Source organism: Zosterops lateralis (assembly GCF_965231275.1).
Source record: "Zosterops lateralis genome assembly, chromosome: Z".
NCBI lineage: Eukaryota > Metazoa > Chordata > Aves > Passeriformes > Zosteropidae > Zosterops > Zosterops lateralis.
The window spans coordinates 33,187,272-33,206,055 of NC_139800.1; the positions used below are offsets into that span (position 1 = coordinate 33,187,272).

The 18,784-nt window shown below is 34.6% G+C and overlaps 1 protein-coding gene across 1 annotated transcript in view; it reads left to right on the forward strand.

Annotated features, from left to right (window-relative positions):
* CNTLN (centlein) overlaps positions 1-18,784 on the forward strand; it is a gene marked incomplete at both ends in the record, with an annotated part of 183,918 nt that overhangs the window by 66,694 nt on the left and 98,440 nt on the right. The window contains 5 exon segments of the mRNA XM_083883171.1: positions 5,952-6,061; positions 10,098-10,187; positions 12,405-12,530; positions 17,346-17,438; positions 17,442-17,458. Coding sequence (XP_083739297.1) covers positions 5,952-6,061; positions 10,098-10,187; positions 12,405-12,530; positions 17,346-17,438; positions 17,442-17,458 — 436 coding nt within the window.

Sequence of the window (18,784 nt, forward strand, 5' to 3'; positions counted from 1 at the left end):
CCAGCCTTGTCTTTATGCTTTCAGTGATGATTCTTCCAAGTGTTTTTATTCCAGACTAAAAATGGATTTCTTACTTTGCAATTGCATATTTTTCCCAATAATTAAGAGCATGAATTTTAATAGACCAGGAGATCTAATCTTCCTGATGAATAAAATAAGTCATTCATACTGGGCTTGGGAAATCTTTCTGGTGTAGTGGCCACATGGTCTTCAGAAAGGAATTGCATCCTTTTTTCATATCTCTGTTTTTCTGTATTAGGTGGTCAGAGAGTTCTTTTTCATATGATACGAATAATGTGGATTTTGGAGGATAGCAAATATAAGTGTTATGAGGGCGAATGGATGGCGGAAACCCTTTTTCTGACTTGTTGGACATTTTGACAGCTTAGGGGGACACATGAGGTCAGGCTGGGTAAGTTGCTCTTCAAGACTTACTGCTCATCTCAGATATATTTGCATTGAATAGTCATGAGACTGTGACAATGGCATGTCCAAGATGCAGAAAGGAGTATGCAAATGATGCTGTAGTGAGCTCTGCCTGTGGCTTAGCTTCGTAGCTGTCTAACTCAGTGACAGGAATAACAGGAAACTCCTTCTGAACATTTCATTCATTGTGGCTTTGCTTGGCATATGGCACTAAATTCCAGGAGTTTTTACAGCAGAAAACTTCTAGGTAAGAGTTGTAGTTTAATTGGGTGCCATAGGTCAAAATTACTGTTTTTCTAACTCAGATATTTTGCTAATCTTGTACACCCATTCTCTGGTCTCAGCTGTATGTCTAAACTCTGCTCAGTTGCTGAGACTTTAGCTTTTACTAAGCCATAGTGTGCCTTCTGATCAGTTTGAAGCAGAGTTGAGCTTGCATCTAACTTACAGCAGGACTGTCCAGGCTCTTTCTGTCATCTCCTAGCCCACAGTGTTGGTACAGTGCAGTTGGTGTTAGAACATTTTTTGAAAAGCCTTGTGCTGAGAAAGCTGAGAGCAAGCACACATAAGGACATCACACATTAGGCTGTGAAATTAGTCCTGAAGCTCTTAGATATCCATTCCTTTGATACGTGCTCTCTTTTGCCAGTGTAGAAAGGTCATGGAGAATAGAAATATGATGAAGCATAGCTGTATTTTTTCCTTATTGTTTGTACTACTTTTGATAGGTGACAACAGAGGTGTTGGATTCCCTTACATAGGTACAGTGGATGGTTCCCCATGTTTGCCACAGGTTGGTGGCAAAGATGGTGCTTATACTTCAGCTTGATTCATGCACCCAGAAAACCATCAGCAGAGTCTCACCGTGAGAAGGCATGTAAGAGTAGTGAGATATCTGCTTGATAGAAGTAAATATTTTCTTGATTTTATTTGTTGTTAAAACATAAATACGAGTTCTGATATTTATTTGGAATACGTATTTTGCCTGTAAGGTAGGTTTCAGTATCAGAATAGACACATGATCTTCTGTAAAATAACATGTGATGTGAACTGATTTTGCTGTGTGAAAAGGGAAATTAGAATGTTTAGCTAGACCTTGTAATACAGTTGGACTCTAATCTAAGATGCTTAAACCTGAGAGAAAGCTTTTTGTTTGCTGCATTCAGCATGTAGATGGATAGACTGTCAAGTGGGTCACCATTACGTGTACAATGAAATGACTGTCTCATAGAAATTTTATTTTTAGATAGAGGATTCAGAATAGACTTTAGGAAGTGAACTTCATGGCATTCTTTGTTGAGTTACTCTGTAGGTTACTATTTCAGTTCATAATATGAAAAATCTACAATGATAATTCTGAGGCAAAAGGTGTTAAAGAACCTGGTGCTGCCTCTCAGACTGAAATTTTCTGGATTGCAGATTTCTGATCTTTACTATGAAACTGGACTCCATCCTTCATACAGAAATTAGACGTTGAATGATTAATGTAGTCTTGAAGCTCACCATTCTGCTTGCTTTTTTTTTTTTTTTTTTTTTTTTTTCTAATAATGTTAGGATTTTAAATTCAGTGCTCCATTGTAGTCCAAATTATTTGCCATTTTGGCCTTATTATTTGTAATACTTCCCTTAGTACTTAGATTGCAAATTAGAGTTTAGATGTAAAAAGTGAAAAAGCCTAGAAAAAATCACATCTCTCTTTGAGAATCTGATGGAATTGCATTTTGTGAAATCATAGAGTGGCCTGTGTTGGAAGGAACTTAAAGATAATATAGTTTCATCCCCCCATGTCCATGGGTAGAGACACTTCTCACTAGACCAGATTGCTCAAAGGCCCATCCAGCTTGGCCCTAAACATTGCTGGGGATGGGGCATCCACAGCTTCTCTGGGCAATTTGCTCCAGTGCCTCACCACCCTCACAGTAAAGAATTTCATAATATCTGATTCAAATCTCCCCTCTTTCAGTTTGAAATCATTGTCCCTCATCCTGTCACTACATGCCCTTGTAAAAATATCATTCTTTTTTCATGCATAGATCTTTGAAATCTGGTTTGTTCAGAGTCATGTTTTTAGACAGAAGTTGTTTGTTCTTGTAGTAACCAAATCTTTTCACTAAATAATTTGGGTTTAATAATTTTTTTGCTCTTAACCAAAGCTACTTGGAGCACAGAAGTCTGGAAGTATAAAATTAAATTGATGTGAATCCAAAACAAAAGACAAGAGAGAGAAATTTCACCAGCTTTCTGTCTTGGGAAGATCTACTTTCATGTCTAAAAAATTAATGTTCAACATTCTCTTGATATTTGAATAAACAAAGTGTTTAGGCTAGGAAAATTTAAAGCATATTTCTCAATTATTCAAGGACATGTTAGGTTTAACAGAAAATTATACCAAACTCCATTTGAACTAGAATCTCTTGATAAGCAAAACTTTTGTTTTAAATTGATCTCATCAATTACATCTGGGTTCTTAGAATTTCTGAAACTGAAAAAATTTCACAGGTGTACTTTAAAAATTGAGCAGGTTTTGAGGATGTCGTAGACCCAAATTCTGTAGGTGAGTATGTTTTGGTAACAGCTATCTACTGAATATTTTGATGTAAAAGCATTGACATTTTGGAGGTGTAAGTTAAGATCTAAGACTTGATATGTTGCATTTAGTTTTCCAAGAAATACCTCTGTATAGCCATGTGGACAGAGAGTGTAAGGATTTTATTAGAAGCTATGCCTTTATGGTATTTTATTTGGAATACGCATCACAGCATGGCAATTTCTACGGATCTCTTTTGGAAGAAGAAATGAGTAGGAAAATAACCACAAGACAAATGAAGAATAATACAGTTCATCTGTTTGTCCTATTGAGGTCAATAGCATGACATAGAGGAGCAGGTTTTGATGTAGTCTGTGACTCTTATTTGGAGTTGTGTTTTAAAGCACTCAGTATTTCCTTTTTTAAACAAGAGAATAAAAAGTAGTGATACAATAAGTTCATAATTTGTGAAACTTCTGTAATTCTTATGGCTTAAAAGTCAGCAGCAGGGACTCAAAGATATTAAAGGTCTTTTAAAACTTAAATAATTTTATGAGCACTTAACAGGTGTAGAATTTTTAAAGTAACAGTAATGTGAATTTAAATTGTTGTAACAGACTGAAGTTGTTAACTCTTTTTTGAGGTACTAATACAGTTCTAAAGCTTGTGTTCCACATGGAGCTCTTTTTTTAGATGCAGCTGAGAAATCAGTAAGATATGTGTCAAGTTGGTAGGTGTATTTCTTTTTTGTAAAAAGAAAGAATAAAGTTCAAGAAATAAAATCAATTCCAGAACCTGACTATAACTGCATTTTCCTTATCTGGTGACACTATTTCTGTCTTCTAGGTTTTGTTAGATTTTTTCCTTTTTATATATTGCTCATGTTTTGTTCAAACAAACATGAAGTCCAGTTTCCTTTAAAGCATTCTTTTGATGCATGGCTTGTCTGCTCCTCACTTTCCTGTTCTCCATTTTTTTTTACTGTGTGCTAATGAGCTAATGGTTATAAACAGCCTTTTGCTATTCATAGGTGGTAATGACATCTGTTTGCGATTACATATGCCTTAAACCATGTAAAATGAGGAACAGAATGTATTTAAGGAACAGTCAGCAAAAGTATGGCAACTTCTACTCTCTGACAGATTTCTTACACTTAATGTATGAAGACTTGTAGTTTTTAGAAAATAAGTGCTTGATATGTTTAATTTGTAATTTATTTGTTGAAACTGTGAGTTTATCTTAGGCTTTATGAAAAGCATATTCTGCATAAATAAAATGGCTACTATGCCAATTTGTCTATTTCTGACAAAATACTTACCTTTCTAAGGTGTTTGCTTTATTGATTTCAATCAACTTTGGACCACCTCATTTCTTGATTGACATGAATTTGGAGATTTATTTACTTAATCTTTTTTTACACTGCTTTTTCTAATTTTTGTCAGTATACCTGACTTGTTTTTTATGGGAAATGCCAGTATTTGAGATGGTAGTGCCACGTGATAGTTTTACAAAATTTTATCTTTTCTATTGAAATGAGAATTTGTCTTAAGAATATGCTCAAACAGTTGCAAGGAACTTATGTTGTCAGGATCTTGTTAACAAGGAAAAAAAAAAAACTTCTAGTTAGTCTTAAGAATATGTCTTCTAGATCAAGTTGATTGAAGACTTTACTGCTTGCCAGCTGCTCGTTGTTGCTGTCAGAGCACCACTGGCAATAGAGTTTTGTGAGTTTCCCCCCATCAATGCAGTACAAGGTCAGCTCAAGCCACTTCCACTGACTTTTTAAACTAACTAGCTCTTTTAGTTGTGCAATCAATGTTATGCAAGGGAGAGGTTTATGTAATTTCTTCTCCAGCAGTGGCACTGAATTGCTAACGTTCAACTACCTGGATGCGTTGACCACGTGGGAATTACATCACCTTTGTCTGGCACAGTTGTTTGAAGATGGGTATCTGTCCCCAGTCTTATAGCACAGAGGAGGAGCTTTGAGCTAACGTATTTCACTTCGCAATTACCATCAGGTGACTCAATGGTCACATTGCTACTGTTTACACTAAGCAGGTGGTTGTTACAGAGCGGTGAGGTGTGATCACAGCCAGGTAATGAGAACTCAACTGACAAGGAGTCAGTGGTCAAGCAGCGGTCTGCTCTTGGTCACGCATACACAAGTCTGCTGCTAGATATCAGGGATATAACTTAAGTAACTTACAGACCAGTGAAATGTGTTCTCTCTGAACAGGTTTGGTAACTAGGCCAAGTTGATCTGTGTGCAGCAGCCTCCTATTGTGCCAAGGAATTGCTGCACATGGATTGATAGCTAGGAAAGATCCTGGAATACAATGGTTTAACAAAGTACCGACCTTGAGTAACACTGTGACCTAGAATCTTTTTCTGTAAGTCTTCAGTTTGGCCACAACTGTTGTTTTGTCTGAGTTTAAGGATGTAACAGCTACAAGTTGTAGATTTGCAGTTAAAAAGTACTTTTCTGAGGGAATTCTTAACTAATAGTATGTTTAATTACAGAATATGCAGTTAAGGGTTTTTTGTTAGGCCAATGATATTTACAACTTGACATTTCAACAGAAACAAGTCCATAAGGTGCAATATTTTGTCAAGAAATTTAATAGCATGTGACATCCAAAATACCATCTAGAATAGAATAGTTTACTGCAGAAGAAACATTTGTATAGAGCAACCTTTGTTAAGAATGTAAATTAGGATTTAGAAAATATGGTGGTGGTCTGAAAATGTTTCCTTAATATTTTAAGTTCTGGTTTTGATTATCGATTCATGAGTCATTTATTAAAGCAGAATTATTTGCAGCTTTTACATGTTTCTGTAATATAGTTAAAATGGTAGTTTTATGTAAATGGTGTGTTATGCTTCTGAATTTTTGTTACCAATGTAATATATCTGCACTGTCATTTTCTAGGTATTTCAACAGCCTTCTTTAAGTGAGCTAAAGTGCTGTATTACAGTGCAAGAATCTGATATGGAGCTTTTACAGAAAAAAAATTGAAAAAAGCAGATCTTAACCCAGCAGAGCATAATTCGTACACTGCAGATACTCTGGAAAGCAACAATATAAGGACTGGAAAAAAGCATGAGGTAGGGTAGTTTTATTGTCTGGTGTATTTGTGTGTAAGTCAGGCTGGTGAAGCCAAACGTTTTTGCTCAAGGGTCCAGATAATAATTTTAATATCTGTTGACGCTGCTTATAATTCTGGAAGCTTGTTTGAATAGTTCCTGTGTTATCTGCCAAAGACTTGTTAAAATAGCTGTTGGGAGTAGAAGGTTTTACCTTATTAAATACTGAAAAAGAGATTCTTAATTAAATGAACTATTTGAAGGATAAATTCTTTGTAGGCTTGCTAAAATGAATATTTATCAGATATTTTGTGGTGTTTATCAGAATGACCATCTTTCACTGCAAGGAAAGTGAGAGAAATAGAAATAGTTATTATTATTTTTTAAATTTTTTTTCCAAATTCTTGTCTTTTAGAGTGGGGTACAGTATTTTTTTTCTAGGAAGAATGACAACAGTGTCCTTTGAAGTTTATGCTTTCAGCTTTGTATAGTGCTGGATTTCCTCTTTCATGGAATCTCACTGTTTGACTTAGGCATTAAATAGCAATAACAACGACCATAAGCTATAGGAAATGAATGACATCTGTAAATAATTCTATTGTTTAAATGGATCTATTAAATTAGCTGAAATGATTATGTTTTTCAGCGTGTTCAGACTCTTCCTCATCTATTTTTTATTGTGATTGTATAGAGTATGGAAAACTTGCGAGATCTCTTTAACAAGGTTGCAGTGGTGAATGAGATTTTGAATGGTATAAGTAATGTACAAGAGTGGAGCATCATGTCCACTTCCTGAAAAATCTTCTAGTTTATCCAAATGTGGTATCTCATAACATTTTCTTTGAAAAATACATGGCTTGTTCTTTCTTAATGACCTGTACTGTATGTTAGTTTTGAGAAAAGACACAGTTTTGAACATTTCTTCAGAAGCATGTGGTAGGCTTTTCTGCGAAAATGTGCTTAAGAAAAAACAAAATGCTACACAGGCAGTCTTGAGTGAAGAACAGAAGGTGAGAACCAGCCTGGCAAACATGAAGGTCAAGGAAGGAGGAGAGGGTGGAGTTGCATCACGTGCTGGAAACAGGTATTTCTCTGCAGCCCATGGAGAGCATCACTGTGGAGCAGATGTCAATAACATAGCTTGTTGGAGGAGCCCAGAGCAAGTGGATATTTGCTCATGGAAGCCACGGCTTGTAGGGGGAGTCAGTGCTGGAACAGGTTCCTCTCTTACATGAACTGTGGTCCATGGAAGACCCTCTCTGGAATTAGGTTTATCCTGAAGGACTCCAGCATGTAGAGAGGCTCTGTGCTGGAGTAGGACAAAAGTGTGAGGAGAAAAGAATGGCCCAATCGGAGATGTTATGCATTGATTGTAAACCTTCCTCCTGCGTGGCTCAGCAGGTGGTAAAAAAGTCAAGAGTGATGAAATGAAGTTGTGCCTGGGAATCTGGGAACTCCTGGATAGGAAAGTTGTTGATTTTTTTTTTCTTTATTTCTTACAACCTAAATATATTTTGGGTGGCAATCACTTAAATTGATTTTCTTCAAGTTGAGTCAGCCCATTATGCTGAGTGAAAACCCACAAGCTTTATCATCCTACTTTCACCTTCTATCCTAGTGAGGAAGGAAAGTGGGAGAACAGTTGAGTGGGTGTTTGACTCTTTGCCAAGGTTAGCCCCTCACAATGTCTTTTTCTGTTTCCTCAGGGGAAAGTAAATGAGACTGCTGCGTTTGTCATGAACTGTGTCAAAATAAAGCAATTACACTGCCTTGAGTAAAACTAAACAGAAATTTTGAAGCCTATTGTAGAAAATATCTTCTTGTTTTGATATGTAGATCTGAGTCATGCTTTTTCAATAGTCAGGTCTGTTTGGTATGTCCAGTTTTTCAAGAGTGCACACAAGTCTGTCCAAACTTTTGGGTACTCGATTGATGGGCTACAGATCTTTTGTATTTAGACAACACAGTAAATGAACTTGTGGAATTACTCTGGACTTTCTAATATAGGGAAGATAGTATTTCTTTGGTAGTACTTTACACTTTACCCTTTTTCCCTTTCAGTGAAATATCTTCTCATTCCTTTGTTTTTCAGCCTTTTATGATGAAATTATTAATGTCAGAAGTTATTAGTGAATGATTTGACAGGAAGAGTATGTTGGATATTCAATGTTTGTTTTAAAAAGATGATCCTTTTGACTTTACGAAGACTGTTGTACTTTGTTCCCCCTTATGTACATCCCCAGGATACAAGAACAAATAAGCATGGAATCACTTCTGGTCAGGAGGACACTGCTTTGATGACTTACTGCTCTGAAAAGGCTTCTAAGGCTTTGAAAGAAGGAATAGTTGAAAAGGTGTTAAAAAGAAGAGCCTGGTACAAACAGAAACTTGACACTACTATGATAAATGTATGGGATGTATGGCCACACCACTGCATGCTTCCGACTATGTTTGTATACACGCAACAGCATATATCCATCTATAGCCTTGTGTTGGTTTCTTTGTGAATTGCAGAAATCCACATCCTTTGCCTACAGTTATACATAGTAATAGAAACAACTTACTCTTTGAGAGGCGGTTAAAAGCTTTGTTAAATGTAGTTGTGATGCACTGTTTCATGACTTTTTTAAGTGTGTATTTAGAGGTAATTGTAACCATCATAGTCCAGTCTATGTGAAAAATGGTATAGCTGAGTGCTGTTGTGTATGAAGACTTAAGAGTCAGTGGCTTGACTTTCCTAGAGCTCTTTTTGGGGCTCAAACCTCATAACTTCATGAGCAATATGGTTTCTGTTAGCTGATTAAACTGACACTCATACGTTTGCTGGCTAATTCAGTAGGATTTTGCAGTTTTATTGTAGCTAAGCTTTCCCATGGCATGGTTCATGGGAGTTAAAATTGCTTGTTTTTTCATATACCTTCTATATCATTCTTCTAACTTTGTAGTGTCAGGATACTGAAAGACATATGTTAATTTGCAGTATTGGTAAAGTTCCTGTTGAAACATAGCAAATCAAGAATTTGCCATTTTTCTTCCCTAAAAACCCCCACCTGTATCTGGTCAGTCTTGGGTCTGGCCTCAAGGATGTTTTTGTTTCTTCAACTGATAAAAACATTAAGATTTCTGCCCACTGTCCTCAAAGCTGTATCCTGGCAGTCGTTGATATCATGCCTGTGTATAAAAGTATTCTTAAGACATTTCAGGAGGAGTTCTGACTTCTCTACTTTGGTTTGGGTTTTGAGGTGTTTTTTTTTTGTTTGTTTGTTTTTTGTTTTGGGGTTTTTTTTGTTTGTTTGGTGGGGTTTTTTTGGTTTTCTTGTTGTTGTTTGTTTGTTTTTGGATTTTTAGGGGTTTTCTTTTTTGGTTGGTTTGTTTTATTTGGCTTGTTTTGGCACTTTATTCAACACAAAACCTGTTGAATTCAAGAATGTGACTATTTGCAGTTTCATCTCATGGTGTCTTTCATGGTGCAGACAGGTAACAGAAGGTTGTTTGGGAATAGGCATATTTTCTTTTTCTGCTTACGTGCCTCCATTATTAGTTAATCTGTGTCCTATCCACTTACCTGCTATATCTTTATGCTAAATCTTCTGTCACAAAGTTTCATATCTAGTACATATTAGAAACTATTTATTTCTTGTTTTCTGCTATTTGGTTTAGTCTTTGGTAAAAATTTTTTAGGAACATTCAATGAAAAATCTTCTGATCTGGATTCTTTTACTGACTTGGATTATCATTCTTCACTGATAAAATTGGAGGGGTTTTTTACTCCTAAATGCGTAGAAAATTTTTGAAACATTACATTTTGAAACATTATATACATTTCTGTATCTATTTAATACAGGTATGTCAAAAATTTTTTCTGTAGGATTTGAGGACTGAATTAAAAATCATGTGTTTATATTTGGCAGCAGGAGCAGTAAAGTTTGTGCTTGTGAGAAGGGTATTACGGATGCCATCTTTCAAACTGAGTTTTGCAACAGCCCCAGGCAATCCAAGTGCAGTGTATTTTATTAGACAGTCTCTTTTGTCTTGATAGAACTGTTTACCTCCTTAGCAGAGATTGAGTTCAAGCTACCTACGTGCAGCTGTAAAGCCCAGATCCAATGCCCTTTCTCCACAGACCTCTAGTCTAATCACTAAAAATGTGAAGGCAGTAGAATGTTCTTAATACATCACCAATCCCATCCTTTGTAACAGAGAATCATTTCCGTATCCATAAGCAGTTAAAAGTTTTCTGGTTTTGCATATACCTTAGCTCTAGCACAATCCCAGGTAGCTATATATAAACTCTATATGTGTCTGTAATATATATATCTATCTTTACATGCATATATATATATATATAAATTCTTATGTACTCATTGTATCTAATCAGCTGCGACTAGACTAACAAGACAATGAATTTTATCTTTTCCTGTATTTTTTTTTTCTCTTTTCTCTGTTCCTGCTTGGCTTTTCTCTAGCTATTATTCCTAACAATCTGGTGCTGGTTGATCCACTCCTTTTCCTTTGTTGTCCTTCACTTTGGCAGCTGGCCGAGTGCTTTTACTTTGTATTTCTGATTTCAGAGAAACTGTGTATATTCCAGATTTTCTTTACAGAAACACAAAGTTTACCTAGAAAACAATTCTTGAAAATTAATGTATGCATGGTACAGTCATATAATGATTAAGGAATGTAGAAGATAGGAGGATTTGGTTTGATTTTTTTTTTTTTTAAAGCTCTTTGTTTTGTTCAGGAAATCTGGAACTTTGAAGATGATTACATTATTTGATATTTGGATTTTAAATATACTAAAATTCTTTCCAAGTGTTAGTTCTGGATTTGTGCAGGTGGGTTGGCTTGGTTTGGGGTGAGGTTTTTTTTTGTTTGGTTGTTTTATTTTTTTGGTGAGTTTTTTTTTGTTGTTGACGTTGTTGGTGGTGGTGGTTTTTGTTTGTTTGTTTGTTTGTTTTTAGGGGGGTAGGTGATGTTGGTGTTTTTGTTTTGGTTGTTTTATTTTGGTTTGGTTTGAGGTTTTTTTGGGGGGTGGGTGGTTTGGTTTAGTTTTTCGGTTGATTGTTAAATTCTTTTGGTTTCAGGTTTTTTTTGGGTTTTTTTTTTGTAGATTGGTTTTGGTTGGGGTTTTTTTTGTAATGGTGTAACACTAGTTTCTAAAAAGTATTGCTTGGTTGTTTGTTGGGCTTTCTTACATCTCTTTCAGGTATGTGCCACAAGCAAAAAATCCTGAAATCAAATGACAAAACCACATTGGAAATATTTACATTCATAAATATAAATATTAGATAATACTGTTTTCTGATATGTCGTGAGAGGTTTTCTTTCTCCTTTTTGGAAACCCATAATATTTAAAATAAAAATGTGGTATATGATGTCTGATAAATATTTCATACTGGATGGTAGTGGTCAAAGAAAAAATGTCAGTTGCTAATTAAGATACTCTTCAAGATTAAATTAATTTAATGGACTGGTGAAAATATTGACTTATACAGTATTGAAGAATTTATCCTTAATTCCTTTTATTGTACATCAGTTATTTCTCAGAGAAAGTGGCATAATGCAACAAGAATAATCACAATTTACCTTACTTTCTATTTGACTTTATGTGTTGCTGCAATAGTATTTTACCTTATTGGCATTTTCGTGTGTGTTAGTATTTCAATATTCTTAACCAAAGTTATTCCAAAAATCTGAAAGTCTAATTTTATGAGGCCTTTCTTTCCCTGCCATAAGGACATATGACATAGAATGAACAAGAAAGCTGCCCAGTTTAAGTGTTACTTTCACATACTCTTTCTCCAGATTGCTATATGAAGCTGTACATAATATAAACACATATTCTTGTCTCTAGTTAGTCACATTATAGTTAATGACCATATGGTCATTATGGTATAAGATCTACTGTCTGTTGTATTTATATTCCTCAAGCATATTGTTCCTTCAACTTCACAGTGTGTTAAACTATTTCAAAGGGAAAAAAATCCTTTCCCTCTTGTTTCTGGTTGTCCTATCAAGTGTAACCTTGGACCCTTATAGAGCAATTAGACCAGCCTCTATCCCCTCCTTTGTAATGAGGTTTCTTGCATTTCTGAGTCTATAACCCTTTAGTCTTCCCTAATGGGACATCATTATTCTGAAAGAAACAATGTAAATGTAAATGAATATTCTCATTAACGAGTCACAGAGAAACCTTTAGTGGTAGCGCTGTGGTAATTCTGCTTGTTATTTCTCTGGTATTTCGTGCAGATTTTTTTTTTATAATTCATTATTAGTATTCAAAATTACTTCTTCTTTAATTCTGCATGTCTTTCATAATCCGGTGTTCCAACTAGTTCAACCATGTCCTTGTTTTATTCTCCAGGAACCACCTGTGAAACGTTCAAGGTCTCTGTCCCCAAAGAGCTCTTTTAGAGAGGCAGAGGAACTAAAGAAGCTTAAAATAGCTGAAAGGAAGATTGAAAACTTAGGGAAGACACTACAGCTAAAGGTGAACATTAAATAAATAAAAATAAATAAAAAGCCTGCTAGCTGTAAGCTTGCATATATAAAGATATACCAAAACAAACAGACATTTTAAAAATTAAAAATATACATATTTTTAGGGACTGTAAGCATCTTTGGATCAGAGCACTCTCCATTAGTTTACCCTTTTGCTTTACTGTGTGAGTAATCTTGCAGTCCTGTGAACAGCTTAATTGAGCTGTCATCAATAACACATATTGTTAAATACATTTTCAAAGTTTGTGTTTGAGAATATATATTCTGAGAAATTTATGTGTTCATACAGTAGAAGCACTGAAAGTAAAAAGAATTGTTTTCTGTACAATAAAGCCATACTTTAAAATGCTGAAGTCAATTACTTGAAAAAATTGACCCCTGGAAATTGTATAAGTTATATCTCAGTTAGTTGCTGGTCTAATAAATGCTGTTAATAAACCCAATAACAATCCTTCTTGCTCCACCCCATCATAGAAAATCTTAATTGAGCTTGTTTTACAATTTCTCATTTTTTCCCTGTTTCACAGATTTTTTTTTTAGCTGTGTTTTTGTTGGTTTGGTATTTTGCTACAGAAATACAGTACCTTTTGAACAAAGTATTGGTTTAAAATTGTACCTCTGAATGCAAAATGCAAACCTTCAGTCATATTTTCTTAAACATTTAAAATTCATCCTCTTTTTCCCTCTCCTCCTTCTCTCTTTTTGTTGCTTATCAGTTCAGTTATGGATTTGAAAGATATTTTCAAGTATGTGTAGCCTAAAGGAGAACTGGTTATATTGAACATCTTGTGATAAAAGTTAGGTAAGTGAAAAAATTTGGAAGCTATGCCAACCATAGTGATAAGTTAATTTTAGAAAAAAATGTAAATGGGAAGTATATTTCAGCACAAATGCCACAGTTCATCCATCTGTATATTGGGAGACATCGTTTTAACACACTTAGAGTGTATGAACAGAAGAGATTATTCGGACTTCCAATTCAGTATTCTAGGTTGTCTTTTTCCTTGGAGACAGAAATTTTTTTTTTTTCTCTCTGTTGAGAAATCTAAGGCATGTCCCACCAGCTAAACCTGAGAAATGGCCTTTGGGAGGCTTCCTGTTCATTACTCTTACTTGGCCTGACTGATGCTGATGCTACAGATTATGGTGGAACTGTAGGCTGCAGCTGTTCTGCTCTTGGAAGCAAAACACACGTCAGTATGGTTGTTGCCTGGAATGATAGAATGCTCCACATTTCTTGTGGAAAGGGGAGTGAAGGAAAGCAGATGCAGAAGAGAAAGAATTCTCTCTACATAACCTCATATAATAATTTGTACCATTCACAATACTGCATTTACTTATCTTCTTTTAATTTTCAAGTATAATTTAAAAATCTGCGCAGCTTTATGATGTTACAGGTGTGGGATCTCTTATCACAGACATACATGATGATGACATCTTTAAGGGCTAAATCTCCCCTTGAAAGTGAATGCATGAACTTCTTGCATTTTCTCTTTAAAATCTACATGGCTTCTTTTGCAGTATGCTTTAATGGGTTAAAAAGAAGCTATAGAGGCCTAGGTCATCATAATGAACACTGTTGTGGCACTACATTCATATTTCAATGAGGCTACGGGCAGGCAGCATGACAGTGAACTAAGCTGTCATAAAGTTAATGTCAGAACAATTCTGTTGCTATTCTTTGATTTTGTAATGCTAGCTTCTCTCAGGCATTGTTTCCAACAACGAAAAATGGACTTGATCAACATTTTTAAAACTGGCCCTTGCATTATTGCCTCTTCAAACAAAGCGTTATCCATATGATTACTTGAAATTTTCTTGCTCAGAGAAATAGTTGCTCTGTCAATATACACACTGATGATGCATGTCTGGAAGGTGAAATGGTGACTTTATAAACTGGTCCTTTTGAAAATTGGTGACAATAAAAAAAAAAAAAAAAAAACCAAAAAAAAAAAACAACAACAACAACAAAAAAAATCTCTATTTTTGGGGTTTTCAGGAACAGGAATGCCCCAGTCAGTATTGCAAAGGAGCAGAAAAGGTCAAGGTCCCATTCACAGGTTTTCCAGTTCTGATTCATTTCTGAACAAGAAAAGTTGGCTCTTAGTATCTTCATTGCTAGTATAAATGGGATGATCCTTTAAATTCAGAATTTTTATACAGAATTGGTTTTGTTTCTGGACATAATAAAAAGTAAGAGAGCATGCCTGATTGCACCCTTGTTTACAGAAGAGAATATCAAAATAAATAAGAGTATATTTTTTTTGTTTTAAATAAAGAATTATCAAGCTGCTACTTAGATTGGTCCAAAGTGTAAGTACTTCAGTCTACTGTTGGTCTTTAAGAAGTGGGTAGGAGTTTGGTTGTTAATAAGTAGGTATTTCTAAGAATATGTTTATCTTCTCTTGTATTGCTACTAAAGCTGTGGTTGCTGGTGTAGCTTAAAGGAGATAATCCTGGCTTTAACTGGAAAGGTCTCAAAACCAGAAGGAGTTATTCCCTTTGAGTTTTCTCATCCTTTTTAGGTTCTAAAATTTTTGGACGTAAATAAAGCTAGAATATGTATATCAGTCTTTAGGGCCACCTTAATACTTGCTTGTGTGAGCAAGACCACACTCACATTTACCTCAGATTTCATATGTATTCCTGTTCCATGAATAGTGTTCAAATGCTGAAAATAGATGGATATTGCAGCTTATCCACATAACTGTTTGAGGAAAAAGCTATTTTTCTAACTATTAGGTGCCTCAATTCTTGTAAGCCTAAGCATAGCCAAATAATTGAATCAGTGTAATTTTTTAAATTTTCTTTTTACTATAACAGAAGGCCAATTTCAATAAAAATTTAAATTAATAATTAGAATCATTTGACTCGTCTGAGTGGCCTGCCAAAAGAAAAAAAAAAAATTAAAAAGGTGCTTTTTTTCATAGGCAGGGTTTTTTTCTCCTGCAGGTTGAACGTTGTGTAACTGTTTTTATTATGTCATGGGAAGTACTATGGATAACAGAGGACAGCTGGAGTATAATCTGGAGTTCCAGCAGTGCTAGATATGGTTGTTCTGTGCCATTTCTATAAATATATACAAAACTATGTACAAGACAGTTTAGTTATTAAATATAACATAATTCAGACACAGATGAATCTAACAGATTATGGAAATTTCAGTGAGTATTTTAAGTCCTAAAGTGCTTAATTCAATAGAGAGAGTCACTAGGGTAGTTAATTGTCTAATTTCTATTTCTGCAAGAGCAGAACAAGTGATAAGGGAAGGCAATAACTGTAACAGAATGGTTAATAGAACAGGTGAGCAATAAGGAAAAATGTAGATTCATAAATAGGAAAGGCCAAATTCTACAGTTGGTTGCATCTGTGAAAGGGCATTGACACTAATAAGCTTCTGAGGATTTGTATTGAAGACATTATTTTTCAGTACCCTGCCAGGCTTGAACAGTTTTTGCTAGCAGTATCAAACAATCTCAGAACAGTCGTTTCATGAACTTTTCTTGAAAACACAACATCTATAATTGTATTCTTATGAAAATTTCCTCTTGCAAAGCTTGTGAGTGGTCTCTATTTTCTTAGTGTAAGATTTATGTTGCTATTTATGTGGTTGTTTTTAATATCATTGCGGTATTTACATGAGTCACCTAAAACTAGTCAGAAGTACTTTTTAAACAATTCAAAATTTATAAATGTATTTGATTTAGAGGTTGTTTCAGAAAAAATCCTACCACCACCACTTTAGGAAAGTATTTAATGATATGGTCACTTTGAACTTTATTCTGTTCCTAAATCTCTTTGTGTTTCCTGAGCCACTTCCAGAAAACTTCTGGAATTTTGTATGTAGTACCATTTGAAACTGAAGCTGGTATCTTTCAACTCTGTGCATAAAAGCAGAAAATATGTACAAACAAAGTATTCTAATTTATTTTGTTCTGTAGTTGCTCTATAAGCAGAGCTCTCGTTCAACTGAAAATGAAGCTCTCATTACAAATTTTGCTACAGCAGAATTAATTCTTTGCTGGTGAATTCTTTACTAATGTATGCCAGAGTTTAAATTTCTTTATACCATGAAATGATTCTTCTTAGTGTTAATTTTTTTCTTCCAGAGCACTGGATTGTCATTTAGGAAAATCTGTTTTTATGTTTACATGATGTTATCCTGTAATATAAATCAAGGCGTTTACTTTTTGTTCTGTACATTTTTTGTATGGTTTTGATTAGATAAAATCTATTGTAAAAAGTGTTTTTATTTCTTGCTTGCTGCATTACTAGAAGACAAAGTCTGGGCATTTCAGGTGTATATATATTTACAGAAACAATTAATGTGTGAGGAAATCCTGAAGCCATTTAAATGTAATTTTTTTTCAGGTGACCAGTATTTCCCTTGAAAATACATAGATCAGTTTTCCATTGGGGAAAAAAAGAAGAAAAAAAAGTAGTTTGAATTAAAAACCAGTGCCAAAAATCCTTTTTCAGTCTTACGTGTTTTAAAATGTATTAGGCCTATGCATTCACCAGATAAAAGCTGACATTTTGGCAGTAAATTTTGAAAACTTTCAGCAGCATGAAAACAATATTTAAATGAATTGCCAAATCAGCAGAACTTTTTGGAGTAGTTTTCTTATTACTACAAGGACCTTGACCTCAAGGACTGTGAGTCTTGATCTTTCTATTTATATTTATATTTCTGAGTCTCACAGTAGTTGCTAAAAGGGAACTTTTGTTTCATGTGATCTGTGTAACAGTCTCTTACATTTTGTCCAACTCTGATTTTGCTTTTCTGTTTTCATACAGTCTCTAGAATCTTGAGCTAAGAGCAGCCTATGGAAAACATGAAGAGAGGCTGCAGATGTTACAGACCAACTACAGAGCATTAAAAGAACAATTAAAGCAATGAGAAGAGGGTGATAGCAGGTAAGTTACATAGCTCATTAAAAACATTTTCCTTACACAAGAAATCTGAACAGAAATATTGCATAGATATTTAAAAGAGAATGTGATTTGAAGGAAGAAGCTACTATGTAGTGATCAAGTCCATCCTTTGTTAAAGCCGAATGCATAGCTTATCCCCATATGAGAAAAAGTATAGTAGAAACCAAGAGGAAATATATTGAGCTGACACCTTGACTTATTTTATTTGGGCTCTCGCTGAGAGCCTGAGTACTGGACAAAGGTCAGCTAGGACTGCTTACTTATGTTTAATTCCTCATTCACTTATTTTGGTGACTGTATTTTTTTCATTTTCTGTAACACAGTTGCTCATTACACAAATAGTTTTTAAAAATAGTTTTATTCATTAAAATATAGAAATAATCCTCTCTGACATTTAGTGATTAATATATTAACTGAAGCTGAAATCTCCTTCCTTATAGGGGAAAAATAAAATAATATGTGCATGAAAGCAGGGTGTTTTCATCTGTTAAATTATTTAAAAATAAATAATTTCTGATAATTTTACAAAAAAATGCAGTAATGTATCTTTATTAATGGAAAGAGGAAAGACTACCACATAAAATTTGCATAATGAACATTCTGTATATCATTCTCCCTTAGGCTCTATACAGAACAGTGAAAATTTTATGCAGAAATTCTTCTCTTTTTTTAAGTTCTTAGCAGACAGAATTTTTAGTAAACAGATCCAATTGGAGGCATGAAAATATTTCTTATCAGTTCAGTTGTCAAGCACTGCTGTTTCTCAGGACCTCTCTGAAGAAAGTAATTTCCTAGTGGCTTTAGTAGGGCTTTAGCATGCACCTTACAGCTCAGTAAACACTTGTGTGTTTTACTAAATGTAATTCTTTTTGCAATTAGAATAATACTGACTAATCTTGACACTAACTTTATAACTCTCTCTGAACAAAGGAGAGTCACAGAAAACGCTGCAAAACTGGTAGCTGTTCAGAGTCTGGGGTGACATAAAGCATCCTACTGTGAATGGTAAACTGTTCCTCATATATAAGTAATGCTATGGCCTGTCTTAGTAGATTTGCATTGCTCTGAAATACTAGCATTTACTTACAAGCAGTTTGTCTTTAAAAAAGGGAAGAAATTATGGATGAAAACAATGGTAAAGTACAGAATTGCTACAGGCATTGGTGGCAGCACAGGAGCATGTTTTGAAATACCCAAGCATAATGACAAATATATTTGGTTATGATAATGAAAAGGTTTTGGTTTTTCAGGAAAAAAAGGTACTTTTTTTTCCTTCTAGCTCACTGTTTTAAATTTAGTGCAATCTGG